General features: G+C 36.9%; 1 protein-coding gene across 2 annotated transcripts in view; it reads right to left on the reverse strand.

Moving 5' to 3' along the window:
- Positions 1 to 14,318, reverse strand: part of LOC107697624 (serine/threonine-protein phosphatase 2A 55 kDa regulatory subunit B beta isoform-like) — a 51,831-nt gene extending 37,513 nt beyond the window's left edge. For both annotated transcript variants that reach the window (XR_001635224.1, XM_016498422.1), the window contains exon 1: positions 13,964 to 14,318. Coding sequence is in view for 1 of the 2 variants with exons in the window: in XM_016498422.1 (XP_016353908.1) it covers positions 13,964 to 14,042 (79 nt within the window). In the remaining variant the exon portion in view is untranslated. The remainder of the gene's footprint in view (positions 1 to 13,963) is intronic.
- Positions 14,319 to 15,179: the final 861 nt, after the last annotated feature.

Below are 15,179 nucleotides of genomic sequence, written 5' to 3' on the forward strand. Positions count from 1 at the left end.
TATACACACACACACACACACACACACACACACACACATATATATATATATATATATATATATAAATTTTATGTGTGTGTGTGTGTGTGTGTGTGTGTGTAAATAATAATAAGAATAATATTGATTATTGTGAAGGTCACATCAATTTAGTGACCCAGTAATCTGCTCAGTGTATGCTGCATGGTTTTGATCACACACAGACTGTGTGTAATTTATCAGTTGTGAGAGACATTGAGCTGCTTGTGACAGTAGAGCATGAGGAGGATACAGGTGCTCCAGGGAAAGCAGGCTCTGCACGCTACAGTGAGTCTGGCTGATAGGATGGGCTGGTAACATATGGTGATGGCCATGTGGCAGTCAGAAACACAATCCTGTCATTTATACTGAGACAGACCTGAGTGTGAGAGGGATTTAAGCCTATTTCAAACCATATTTTGCAATTAAATTAATTCCCATTGTATAATTTTTAAAAACATGATCTCCTTTATTTTCACCATAAAGACATTTCAACAAACCCATGCTTAGTAAACTTCAGTTTGCAACTCGCCCTGTCGTGAACAATCGTGAATTATGATTCTATCGTTTTTTTTAAAGCAATCTGACTGATTTTTGCCTAGCAGATAGTAAAATGGTCATGTTGTTTATTTCAAATGGTTTATGTGATATCAAGAAATACTGCAAGGAAAATAACAATTTAAATGGAATTACATAGAAAGATGTAGTGAAAGGCAAAATATATAAAATTCAAATATGAAAGTTTTCCCATGCATTAGTAAAATATGTAAAAAATAAAAAGTAATTATATTAGCTAACTTGGGAATGTTTTTCAGCCAGATAATGTATCCTCAGAATCCTCCTGGTTGATGATATAATGTCACAGCACCATCTGCTGGTTTGATATCCACACAACAATACTGTGGAGATACCAATACCATGGTACAGTGATGGCAGTGGATTGTATTACCATGGTACTGAATTTTTGTAGTATATTCATGTTGCATGGTATGGAAATTTAAATAGTACGGTAAGGCACTTCAAAGAATACTATAGTACTACCATGTGCATGTACAAAAAATGGTATTACCATGGTACCTATTTAAAAACACATGGTATTACCAGGGGCCTGTACCATGAAGCCGGATTAGCTGGCTAGCCAGGTAAGTTTCAGTTTAGTTTGCACCAATCCTGGGTTTTAGGTACCATGAAAGTGGCTTGGCTTTTTGCGGCGTTCATTGCCATAGTAACTTACACTCCACAGCTAACCTGCTCCAGGGCAGGTTATGTTCTGGGTGAGAGATCTCAAATTGAAATTGGACCAATCAGATGTGAGCAAAGTGACGCATGTCTGACGCAAAAAAAAGTCACTCCCCCAGTTTCTCTTCCTCCAAATTAAAGGTCACTATATAGTAAAAAAAAAAAAAGTTTAAATAACTAAATTGTCTGGCTTTAATGATAATTACATAAAATTATTTTATATGATTTATATAATTATTATATTATTAATATTATTATTAATCCATTACACACAAGCAATTTTAGTTTAACAATTATTATAAAGCATTTATTTTAAATGAACACTAATACTCACAAGAAATTAATCACACTTGCTCTGTGTTGCAAGGCATTTGATTGGCTGTCCGCCACTGACGTCACACATTCATGTGCATGCACTCCACAAGCTCAGGATCAAAGCCTGAGTTGACAAAGATAGTTGATGATCAGCATCATGGTTCCAACAAAGCCAGATTGGAGTGGTTTGGTTTTGTCAACTCGAAACTGATCCTGTAACTCTGAATTTGTTCAACTACCATCATGGTACAGGCCCCATGTGCAAAACAAACAAAAACATAGTACCCTTTTCTAGTGGATCAGCTCTCTCTTGTGCTGGAAGTAAAAAGGAAGAAATTCTCCAGAATGAGCAGCAGAGAGTGCTATAACACCAAAAAATTGATTACAGTCCACTCCACGGTCACTTCGTTTTAAGAGCACATAAATAAATAGAGTTCAAAGAGTGCTGCTATATTTACTCCATCTCCATGACCTGCTGGTACTCTCGCACAGTTTGAGTCAAAGGTCAAATCACAAGCCTACATGTCGGTACAAAACAAAACACATTTACTGTGCCATACAACACGCACACACACGCACACACACACACACACACACACACACACACATAAATAGCCAGAGGATAATTTTATTGATCAAAGCTTTCTCTTTCTTAGCTCAAGACACTTAATTGAGTTCTCAGTCATGTTTCATGTATTACCATTGTCTCAGATGTTTCTCGTAAAATTTTTTATAAGAAATAAAAATAGATACAAATTAGACAGTTGCTGACAGAGTAAGAGTACAGAGCTATTAAATGAATGTGGATATCATAGTTCAGATTTTGATGAAAAATATTCTTCATCATTTTGGCAATTCCAAGCACATAGGACACTGTTGAGATCTCTTTCAAAACTAAAGCAGACACTTTAGTGTCTTGTGAGAGATCTTGTTCTCAGGAGAAAGCCTCTATTTGATTTTCATGCATTCTGTCTAGGAGAAACAATTAAAATATTAAAGAGCCCATACCCCTCACATGGCCATTGCACGCTTGTGCACGTTGTGTTTCACTGTCCAACAAAACCCAAGCCCAAACAAACCAACAATCTTTCTCTCTTTGAGACACAAATTCTCACATATACATGCACAGTAGCATGCTGAACTACAATTCACTCATTTTATATCATATTAAACAAAATGATAAAACTGTGTCCCCAGTCTACCCATAAGTGCCTGGAGCATGAGCTTTTGAGAGGAAACAGAGCTGGATCAATGCTCTGCTGTAGGACTGTCTGCAGTCCTGAGGCTCCAACTGTTCCACACTAAACTGCATCAGAGCAACATCAAAAAATCTGTCTGTACTGGAGATACCCAGAAACGTCAGAGATGACAATGAATCTCTTTTGTTTTGCTGATAAAAGCCAGTTGGCATATGGAGGACCAGTGTGCGAGTCCAACACAGATGGTTCATTATTAAGTGCAGAATCTATTACAGATTTAGTTTTAGAAAGGTTTAGTTTTAGTATAGATGGGAGATTCCCGTCTATATCAACATTTCCCCTTTTATGTGTTTCCTTTCCACAAAAATCTGCCCAACAGCCTGTTTTTTGTTAACTGGCACATCTTGTGAAGCGAAAAGTTGTGTGTTTGTAATAAATTTGTCATTAAGTCCTCTATCCATAATAATGCTTTCTCAGTTGTTTGGACTCTCATTCTAACGGCACCCATTCACTGCAATTGATCCATCTGATTCATCTTGGATGGTTTGAGTACATTTTCAGCAATTTTTCTCTGTTTCTTTAAGACTGCTATGTAAACCACACAAATAGTCATATGCAGAGTAAGAAAGCATATTTAAACCCATTTTCATGGTACTTGCCATTACTTAGATTTTTTTCACTAATATTTTTATTGCCATTTTGCCAATGTTCACTGTACCTCAACAGAAAATCTTCGTTTTACAAGCCTGTTTGCTGCTGTTTTTATTTACCTACTTTGAATGCAAAATGTTTGCTGGTTCTAGAACCTCCTTCCGATCAGTGCTTCACCTAAAGCTATAAGTGTAAATCTGCAAAAATGTGGCTTCTTCTGTTCCGCCCTGTTTCAACCTTGCATTAGCAAACAGCCATCATTCACATGTAAATACAGGCAGTCATGTGTTAATGAATTCAACTGTGTATTGTCAGTAAATTGGCGAGGTTTTTTTTCCTGCTTATTTTCAAAAGATGGTCTTTTTGGACTGTGAAGAAAGTGTTGAGCTCTGTAAGTGTTATACACTGAACTCAAACAAATCAGGTAGTTGTGATGTTCTTTAAAGAGCTGCATGTATTGATTCTGGACTTACTGTTCCTTACACATGGTTCTTTAATTGCTTTTTGTCTACATACTTGAAAGTCTGTGAATGAGAGGTTTTAAGTACTTGAACGGCAGTAAAAAGCTTGCTTTTCATTTATAACATTTGCTGTTGCTATACAAGTAAGAACTACATATTTTTCAAAACCAACCTCCTCCAGCCTTGAGAGTTTTGATGTTCAGCCTTTGATGGAGAGCTGAAAGAGAGAACTTTTTATCTAAAAATACTTTTTTTTTATAAACCAGAACAGCAGGACTCGAGCTCAGATACCTCAGTCCAATTACCTGCCTGAACCGAAACCAAATGTGAGAGGTAATTACCTTAAAATTAAAGCCCTCTCACAGAGTTCATGACATGAGAAGTGGTCCATAACTCTCATGCTGTTGAAGAGATATATCGGGTGTATTAATCTGAGAATAAAAGCCCAGACTGGAGCAGATATGTTGTGTTATTGAGGTTAAAAGAGGAAAAGTGCTCATTAGCTGTGTAAGTAAGCACTAATGGGGCAAAGGCATTTTGTTCCGCTTTGATCAATACCAGCAGAACCACGGTGTCTCTATGACAACCTGTGCTACTACAGAGAGAAACACGTCTCTTCAAGTCAAGATGAAATTAAAACTGACACTGGGTACGTTCTTAAAAGAATAGTTCATCCAAAAATGTTTTGTCATCGTAAACGGATCCTCTGCAGTGAATGGGTGCTGTCCGAATAAGAGTCCAAACAGCTGATAAAAACATCACAATAATCCACAAGTAATCCACACAACTCCATCAGTTAATTTCTTTTGAAGTGAAAAGCTGCGTGTTTGTAAGAAAAAAATGAATCAAGGCATTTTAACTTTAAACCATTGCTTTCTGGACAAAATACGAGTCCATAACCTATATTAACGCTGGATTATTTGAGGTCCTTTTTACTCAGCGTCTGTTTTAGTTACTCAGAATAGCCAAGTATCTGACCACTGAATGCTGTGACTGACCAATCAGAATCAAACATTCAAGAGAGCCATGTAATAATATCAATTGACAGTAATGTAATGCTGGTTATTGTAATGAAAATTACAGCAATAATAATGATCAATATAAAATTAAGTGTTATGATTTGGAGATGCTCTAGTCTAGAGGGTGAACTTGACTTTAAGCCTCTATGTCCTGGTCTCTATCTCTGTTCCCAGCAGGTGGAGACTCAAATAAACACGGCCTGATTCCTGGGACAACATGTTCATCCTCTGCAAACTCGCATTCAGGTGTGGCTTCATTTTGGTGAGAAACGTCCACTTATCACGATTCAATCAATTCCTGATAAAATCAGTTCTCGTTCTGCATTATGAAATACGTCACTTATGGAAGTAAAATTGTGTTTCATGTTAACAAGTGCACATGTGTCTTTGCAAGTCTTGATGCCATTTTTGACTGTGACTGGACAGGCTAATACAATTTTACTCATGCAAGTTTTCTTGTTTGAGACATTCTGAAAAATAATCTTAAAAAGTCTTTGAGAACCACAGAAAATAAATCCCAAATGTGTAGAGATATATGAGCATAAATGTATTCTTTTTCACTTTCATACCCTCTTCCCTTTTTTCTTTATAAAAAAGTAAAGTCCCAGTTTTGTCCTCTTTATAAAGCTCTACCCAGCTTTGCCTTTTTTCTTTTTCTTTTTACGCTTTTTCTTTTTCTGTACGACATAACTACACCAAAATATTAGCCTGACAAGCACCCTGAAGGAGACAAAGCAATGTTTGCAGAGATTAATATCATATAAGCATAAGACTCAGAACGTTGCTAACATTGCCTCGATTCATCATGTCTCTGTTTATCACTGTACATGTGTGTAAACGTTTTAGGCTCTTTGACCTGGAAGTGCATGACCCAGATGTGCATTTCTTCCTGATCCCAGAGATTCCATTCAATCACGCGAGGACAATCCTCAAGTCCCTAATCCCAGTAGCCGAAGGGAAATCACGCAAAGTGGTGAGTCAAAGGGGGGATTATCAGACGCATGTAAAACCCTTGCATGTAAAACACTTCCCAAAACCTTCCCTATCAAAACACAAACATTGACTTTTTAGGAGCAAATGTAATCTCAGAAGGAAAGAAGTGACCCTAGTACACAGACATGTACGTCTGTGTTGACACGCATTGAAATCAATTAATAAACAAACAGCACTGCCTGACCCAGTGGAAATGAGCTAAAAAAAAGGGTTAGAAATCAGCAGTTGTGTGGTCATGTGTATGACTGTTATTTCCAGCAAAACAACTTTATTTTAGGCATTCACTTATGTACTTATATAATATATGATGTACTACAATATATGATATAAGATATGATATAATCTGTGATATGATATGCTACTACAGTATATATGATACATGATACACTACAATATATGATATGATGTGGCATGATTTTTATGCAGTCCAATTTGGTACAGTATATGATTAAAAATATATACTACTGTTCAAATGTTTGTGGATGAATATGATTTTATTAATGTTTTTTTAAAGAAGTGTCTTATGCTCACCAAGGCTGCATTTAAATACAGTACAGAAAATACAGTAGAAACAGAAATATTGTGGTATATTATTACAATTAAAATAATGAAAAACCAAACCTCCTCTGAGGATTGTCTGCATGCACCTGTCAATCATCTGTTCCTGCATGGCTGTGTTTGTGTCCCTTGTGTGCTGGTGTGTGTTAGCTCTGGCAGCCCAGCTATGACTCATACACCACTAACACGGAGATAGAGAGACAGGAGGAGGGTCTCTCATCGAGGCAAGCATGTTAGATCTATTCTGAGCCCTCCAGTCCAAAGGTCATTAGCATAAAACATGTTAGATAAAAAGAGCCGATGGAGGGTTTTGCGTCTCATAGTCAAATGAATTGGACATGAAAAAGCAGGTGTCTGATCAGCTCTCCTAATGTACGATTCTTCAAACTCAACGTGCAACATGTGCTGATATATGTCTCCTTTCTGCATCTGGTTTGAGCAAGCTTGAGCTATAAATGTAGTCCTCTGATTGATCAGACACTGTGGACATTTAATGGAAAACAGGATTTTTCTTGCTTTTTTTTAAATTAGCCAGTTTGCTGTACTAATGTACAGCTCATCCCCAGGCAACACAGAACATTTGGAAACCAAGCTGCAAAAATGGGGTCATTCAAAAATAATCATGGTTGTGGTGTCATCACGTGTACATGACTGCCCTTTTGCGAAAGATGTTAGCTAATTATATGTACAGGATGACGTACAGTCAGTGAATCGATAAACCTCCACAGGGTGATGAGGGGCAAATAATATGAATGATTGATTTGAAACTGTTTCTATTTTAAATTATTTACAGTATATAATTATTTATGTAAATATTTATAATTTATATAATTTATATTATATTCAAAGGTTTGGGGTCAAGTATGATTTTTTTTATATTAATACTTTTATTCAGGCAGTAAAGACATTTCTATTTCAAATAAATGCAGTTCTTTTGAACGCTCTGTTCATCAAAGATTCCTGAAAAAATGTATCATGGTTTAAAAAAATATAACCCAAAACCAAAACTGTTTTCAGCATTGATAATAATAAGAAACGTTTCTTGAGCACCAAATAAGCATATTAGAATGATTTCTGAAGAATCATGTGACACTGAAGACTGGAGTAATGATGCTGAAAATTCAGCTTTGCCATCACAGAAATAAATTATGTTTTTAAAACATTAAAATCGAACACAATATTACAGATTTTAAATAAATGCAGCCTTGGTGCGCATAAGAGACTCCTTTAAAAAACATTAAACATTAACTTTTGAATGGTGGTGTACAGAAATATATTCAAAATTTTAATTTAATTTATTTTGTTGGGATAAACCCCTTGAGATGTATATATATATATATATAGTGTAAGTCCTATTATAGTTTTTATATAAATCAAAATGTACAACACATACAGGCTGTTTGATTCTGAAGATCACTACAAAAAACTGGCCTACAAGAAAACTAAACTACAGGCTTGACTACCATTATTAGTGGACTTCATTAAAATAAAATAAAATAAAATTCTGCAACAATATGGCCCTTTTTGAAGGGGCGTGCATGACAGATTTCCTGTGTTTGATTGGTGGTACAGCGAAATTACCTTAAAGTCTGTCACTTCCAATGGTGTGGGAGTTTGGAATCGCTGTTTTCTCCCAACTGCAGGCTGCTCGTGATTCATCAACTGCAAAAAGCCTGGCGTCTCTCGGAGAACTTTCATTAAACGTGAAGAAAAGCATACTCCAGTACGGCCATCCTGGGTATAAATAATTTTGCGGAACGAGGGAGGGAGGGAAGTGAAGAAGTATGTTTATTTGCATAGCATACTAATGGATCTTCCTGGCATACTTAGTCATGTATGCGCGCATAATCACACACAGCATTATGCAATAACACAACTTGCATGTACGCTCACCTACAGTCTGTTACATCAATAATTAAAACAAATGCTAGTGTCTGTGCTACTGACTTCCCTTCAAAAGTAAGAGCAGGCGAAAATATGCATGTGTGAAGTAGCACGACAACACAACATAGCAGACATCAAGAACATGTGAGAAGGAAATATATAGAAACAGTGCTGATTCATTTCTGTCTCTCCCTGCTTAGTCATGTGCCAGAAGGAAAAAAAGGTAATCGATCCAGCAGGTTTCTTTTTAAAGCTGCACTTCTCTTCTGCTCAGTGTTTCCTGGATGTGCAGAATATAGCCAAGACAATAGAGCTCCTTATCTGAGAACACTGCAAAGCTACAGCCCCAAAAACGTCTGTGAGCGAGCATAAATATAGGTAACATGCATTGAAGAGTCTCTCTTTCTCTCTGTCCCCTCTCTCCGTCTCTTTCTTTCTTCCTGGAGTCTGTTCACAGATCTGAATCAGCTGACCTGCCCTCAGTCTGGAGAACACAAAGCAGGATTTGTGCTGCTGTGGTTTCTCGTCTCTCTCGCTGAAGGAGTGGACGGAAGACTAATGCATCCACCGCTTTAGAAAGGAAACTGATGCAGGATTTAGACAAAGGCAAAGTGTGTGTGTGTGTGAGTGAGTGAGTATGTGTGTGAATGCACAAACACCTGGCTCGGAGAATTTGAAAGCTTTGTGCTGATGAACCTCGGCCTGCTCTGAGAGTTTCATTTACAGTGGTGCCAAACATATTTGAACATATAGGCCACACTTAAAAATGTCTGAATGTCATTTCATTAGTCATTTTTTAAGTGACTTTTAACAAGCTTTATAAAAATCAGTAAAGATTTCAGAGCAAAAAAGACGCATGAAACATGACTTGAAGGTGGACAGTTTTACAATTATACTAAAAGGCCTTTTACGTGCTAAAATAAATATAAACTATTAATCAAACGACAGAAAGTAATTAAGTTTTGATTATGCTGATAATTTAGAGGCCTTAGAAATCTGCGTATCAAATATACAGCTGGCTTTATAAAACCTATTAAAAATATTTGTGGGAATTTTTGCTTGAGACGTGTGCTTATGCAAGCTTTCTTTATTATAATTGTGACTTTGTTTGATATTCTGTTATATAACACAGCATTCATGCATTTAAAAAACAAAAAGTGCCCAAACACTTTTTGGGAAGAACAAAAGCTAGACAGAATAAAGAAGCAGACAGGGACCCCAGCTGTTGGACAGATCACCCTGTCCCCTCAGGGGACCCAGAGCTCAACTTTACTACATTTCCCATGAGGCCATGGGTGAGTCAGGGTCTGTCTGGAATACGTTTAAATACGTTTAAATTGAAGTACTAACATTGCTCAAAAAAATGTAAATAAATTAAAGCTAAATAGAATAGAAATAAAAATGACATAAGCACATAACTGCTAATGTTAATGTTTTTAATGTCCATTAAATGCTTTATGGCCTGTCTTAATGAAGTATTTATCTATATCTGTATTTAACTAACAATGAAAAGATTTGAAAATATTTATTAATGTTAATTTCAACATTTACTAATACATTAGTTAAATCCGATCCGAGATCCGAGCTGACATGAACTAACAATGAAAAGTTGTATTTTTATTAACTAATGTTAACAACAAAAAATACTGTATAACAATAAATACTGCATCAAATTAATTCCTCAATGTTAGTGCATTAATTAACGTTAGCAACTGGAACCTTATTGCAAAATGTTACCAATTTTGTTTTTCCTTTAGTTTCACATCTCAAATGTGCTCAGATTTGCCAAGATCCTGAAGTGTGCAAAAGTCTCAATATGCATTCACACATTACTCATGAAATTCTTCCAAAACCAAAATATCTAATGCTATCGTAATTCATTTCCAAGATCTAGTCTATACTCTTATTATGTCTAATTTATGCTTATTACTCTTATTAATGTCTCATTTATGCTTATCCTAAGGAATTTTAAGGAAAAACACCAGAGATTAAGTTGAAACATAACTTCAGTCTCTTCAGTGATGAAAAAGCATCCTCTGAGCAATAAGATTGCACACACTCTGCCTCTTTTATAATCTTACAGTCTTACAATCGGTTTAGTTAAGAGGTTATGCGAGCATTTTGAAAGATCGACCCTTTTCTCTGTGTAATGTGTCTACAGTCTGCTATTTCACTCTGGTGTCTCTCCTCCTCCACTTAACCTCTCACAACTCTTCCTCTCATATCATGATATCTACTTTATAGCTCAGGCCACACACACGCTCATGCTCTCATGTTGTATAATTCCCATTAACAGTGCTTCACTGAAGTGTGTGTGTGACCAAAAATGAGTACATATGACAAGCTGCTGCTTGTTTTTTCCTGACACAAGCAAAATACGTGGAATTCATCAGCGTTTAAAAGTTAATCCATCACAATCTTTATCGATCGTCCAGACATCACACACACACACATTCATGAATAACCCATCGGAAAGCATGCAATGACTAAGCATGCCTCCTCCTCAAGTCAACGGGGGTTCGGAAAAACCAATTTATCAGTCACCACACACTCGGGTTTCTGCCCCCGTTTGCTGGTAGGTGCTATAACAGCGGTTCTGGTTCAATCCCCATTTCATGCTGAAATAAACGATCTGCTGCCCGGCCTCTAGGCCAACACCCTGATATTACATTAGCCATTCGTCCGACAAACACAAACAAGCATCCTCAAAACAAGTTCATGCGGCTGCGCTGGATGGATCACTGAGAAAATTCACTTTGGGGCCTTCGGGTAATTTCACTAATGAATAACCGGATATTGAACGCTGAAAGCTCAGTCAGACCCCTGGGCTTTGACAGACTATGCCAGTCTAACCGTCCTCAGTTTGGCTCGCAACCTTCCCAATTTATTTGCTCAGTGCACAGAAAGGCCAAAGTGCACTTCATTAGCCTGAAGAAGCATTTTTAAGAACCATAACACCCCTGTTTCACGCTCATGTATTCAGAGTCATCACCGCTGACCTCTGTTACACAACCGCAAGCTCTCTCACTCATTTACTCATCAGTTTTTTCTGCACGCTAGCTGGTGGCTACAGCTGAGCTCTTGATGCTGGTCAGCATACAGCGTCTTTCAAACTGTGTGCCAGCTGTATTATTGTCATCTAGGGTCGGGAAGCCAACGTGGCCCCATTTGTTGTTATGAAATGCTTGATTATAGAGGTTACAACCGTTTCAAAATGACCAGGAGCTCAAGGCTTCTCTAAAACAGACTCACTGGCACGACTACCAAGAAAGTCTGCCAGCGATGAATAATTAATCTACTGTTGCATCATTAAAACTGTCCAATAAATTTGTGTCTATCATTGCTCTAAACTGACTTGTTTATTTCATCACGCATATGAGATGATCGTGTGCCATATTTAAAGCTCCACACTTAAAAAGAAAAGTGGAAATAACTGGTTTTATGCAAGGATGTCTATAATTTCGTTAGCACTCATTCATTTCAGTAGCATTTGGTAAGCTGACGCAGGACCTCTCGAATTTGAAATCTGCCATCTTTGCTCACTGAGCTTTTTGAGCGAATCCCCTGAGTGGTAAATGCCATGTGACTAATGCCGCATTCTAGAAGAAGTCAGAGGTGGGAATACCCAAGCTGAAATTTCCCACATTCAACCTCAGCGTGTTCCAGTCAATTACACATCATGGTCACGTACACCACAAGACGGCGGCATCATTTAGCAAGAATATTTTGTTAATGAACACAAAATGTTCTTTATATACTACATTATATAAAATGTAAACCATAAATGTAATAAGAATATCAATAGAATATAAATAATAATATAAATAAAAGCAGTATATACTATATATACATAATGTTTGGAAGTAAAGTATATACTGCTTATATATATATATACCCACATACTGTACATACATACAAATAATGATGAACAGCGCTCAATAATATAATATATACAGTATATGCTTAAAATAAATAAATAAGCGGCAAAACCTTGACCCCTTGGTTTTATGCTTCATCTACTACTACGAACATGCTAACGTTTGACGTGCACTTTGACACAGCAGGTGTCTTAATGAATGAACTTTGCTATAGTCCAGAATTTGGCTTTTTGCCTTTTATTGTATTAAAAATGAAGAACAAACAGGAAAGTATGGGGAAGGATTCAAGGCTGGATTTAAAGACACACAATGACTCTTCATGGCTCATGAGCACATGCGCTGACCGACGTGCCACAGTTCTGACGTCACAGACCGATTTTAATCTTTATATTCACATCAGGATGGGAAATCATCACATGGCTGTTTGCTCACAGGAAACTAGTTTTCTCTTCAGATAAAGGCAATGAAGGTGATTATTTTAATAACAGCACCAGTTTTGATTTTCTTGCCCTCTGTTGCACTAAATCTGACTACAGTGTCTAAAGAAATAATCTAACAATGATTTACAGTGCCATGCTGAGAAAGCGCAGCCTCAGGAACTGAACCTGTTTTCATTCTTACACAGTGCAGAACCAATAACAACTTGTAGATAATACGGTATTATTTGAATAGCCAATGATCTTTTTAAAAGCGTGGAGGGTCACATTTTCCTGTTTAATGGTAAAAAGCAACAGAGGGCAAAAGTAAATCAGACTTTTATGGTCGACAAGCTCTGCTATTCGACAGTGTTGTAAACATGATGTAGGGCACCCTGACCGGCACATAAAATTCACACATACTCACAAGGATGTTTCTTGGACCAGATAATAAGGCTTCCTTTACACAAATGAACTCAAGCTGTTTTATTTAACCACATCTGCCAGTCTGACACAGAATTGCATAACCAGAAAATATAAAATCTGCTTTTATGATTGTAACAAAACTGTCACCAAAGCATAGAAGAAGGCTTAAGAAGAAGAACAGCATGGATTCATAACTGAAAAGGTCATTCGTTTGCTCAGGTATTGGGGACTTATGAAATAATACAGTACTTAAGAATTGTAAATTTCCTCTGCTCTCTGAAATAATAAATCTTATATCCAACATCCAACAATGTGAAAACTTATATCTCATATCCAACAATGATCATTATATAGCATCACATCTTATATACATCTTAACATCCAACTTTTTAGGACAAAAGCACGTCACATGTATCTCAGTTATTTTGATATATCCAAATTTACTTTAGTCCAAGAGTCTGAGACTAAATTGAAAAACACATAAATACATAAATAAAGTAAAAATGCGCATGTATGTCAGCTGTAATTATTTTGTATATCCAAATGTACCTCAAGTCTGAGACTATATTGAAAAACTGGGATTTTTCTATTTAAACAGGGAGGTTAGACCTGAAAATAAAATAAATAAAAATTAAAGTTATGGCATAAAATGAAGAAAATATACATATTAACTTAATTTATTATTATTATTATTGTTGTTGTTGTTGTTTTCAATGAATAAAACTAACATAAAAAAAATTCCCACTCATTCTTGATCACATACTACCCGTCAGAGTTGTAAAATAAGCCTTGCTTATGGTAAACATCCCTTGCACTTCCAGACAGAAAGTTGTCATTACGCAGCATACCTACAGCACGCTGTGGCCCAGCAAAATCAATGTCCAGCTGTCTGTGCGGATCGGCTCTTACCTTCCGTGTGACAGCTCGAGGAGAGCAGGGTGCTCGGAGGTCGGAAGAGGTAAGGCAGGTATCGGGAGAAACATTTCATCTTTCTTTCGTCTGTTTTCCTTTGGAAGGCTCCTTTTCCACCATCCGCGCCTCGATGACAGCCGATCCGGACCGGAGGAGGGATGCTGCTGCTCCCTGGATGCGCGCGGAGTTACGGCAGCATTCTAAACACTTCTCACGCGTGTGTCAAGAAGACGTGCTGTGCATCCTCACAGTTCATCATGTTTTTCTCCCAGAAGGACGGAGGGTTGACCTGTTTTCCGGAGCTTCGGTTGGGAGGGGCGGTGATGAGGGCAGTTACACTGTTATATGGACATGTACCCTCTGACCAGGAGTGTTCTGTGCACAGCCCGACTGATCAGAGAGCTTTATTTAGATACATGACATGAAATCACCCTCATGTTTATGAGAGTGACTGTAAAGTTTTTGCTTTTCAATTTAAAGCTGTCCAATATCTCCATCTAATGGTTGCCATGTATACCGCTATTTATATTAATACAATTTCTGTAGGCTATTAATATTCAATCAATTTAATATGTTGATCATGTTTATGAAATGAAAGCGAGGCTGTGAAGGATAGAAGTGCAGTGCGTTCAATGGAATGTACTGTTTTTTAACAACATACCGAGTGTTCAGCTGAACGTCTATCAAACAAAAAAAAAAAAAAACTTTCAGTTGACAAAGAAACTCCATAAAACGTCTGTCTCCCACGGCCTCGTTTTCTCATTAAATTCAATATCCCAGGTAACAAATTCAGGTTATAAAAACGTTGTGGCAACGTTGTTTTGAAATGTTTCTAACACTGACATGTCCAGTTTTCGTGTCGTGATTTTAACGTTGTTTAAAGGTTACAAAAACATTTCTTACAACGTTCTGAACATTTTCTCTTATTTTAGTATTACGATAATAGCCTATTCATCAAGTGCAAACAACATCATAAGTACGTCCTTTCGAAAATTAACCATGGTTTTACTACAAATAAAACCAAAAAACCATGGTTAATAGGTAAACCATGGTAACCACAAATTAACCATGATTTTGCTACACTAACCATAACCATGGTATTTGTAGTAAACTGGTTATACAAATGGTAATCAATATGCCAAAAAAACATGGTTACTACACTTTTACTACAATAAAGCATGGATAATTTCCGTAAGGGTCCTGAGAATGTTCT

The sequence above is a fragment of the Sinocyclocheilus anshuiensis genome, unplaced genomic scaffold (genome assembly GCF_001515605.1).
Source record: "Sinocyclocheilus anshuiensis isolate Anshui unplaced genomic scaffold, SAMN03320099.WGS_v1.1 scaffold1364, whole genome shotgun sequence".
NCBI classification, from domain to species: Eukaryota; Metazoa; Chordata; class Actinopteri; order Cypriniformes; family Cyprinidae; genus Sinocyclocheilus; species Sinocyclocheilus anshuiensis.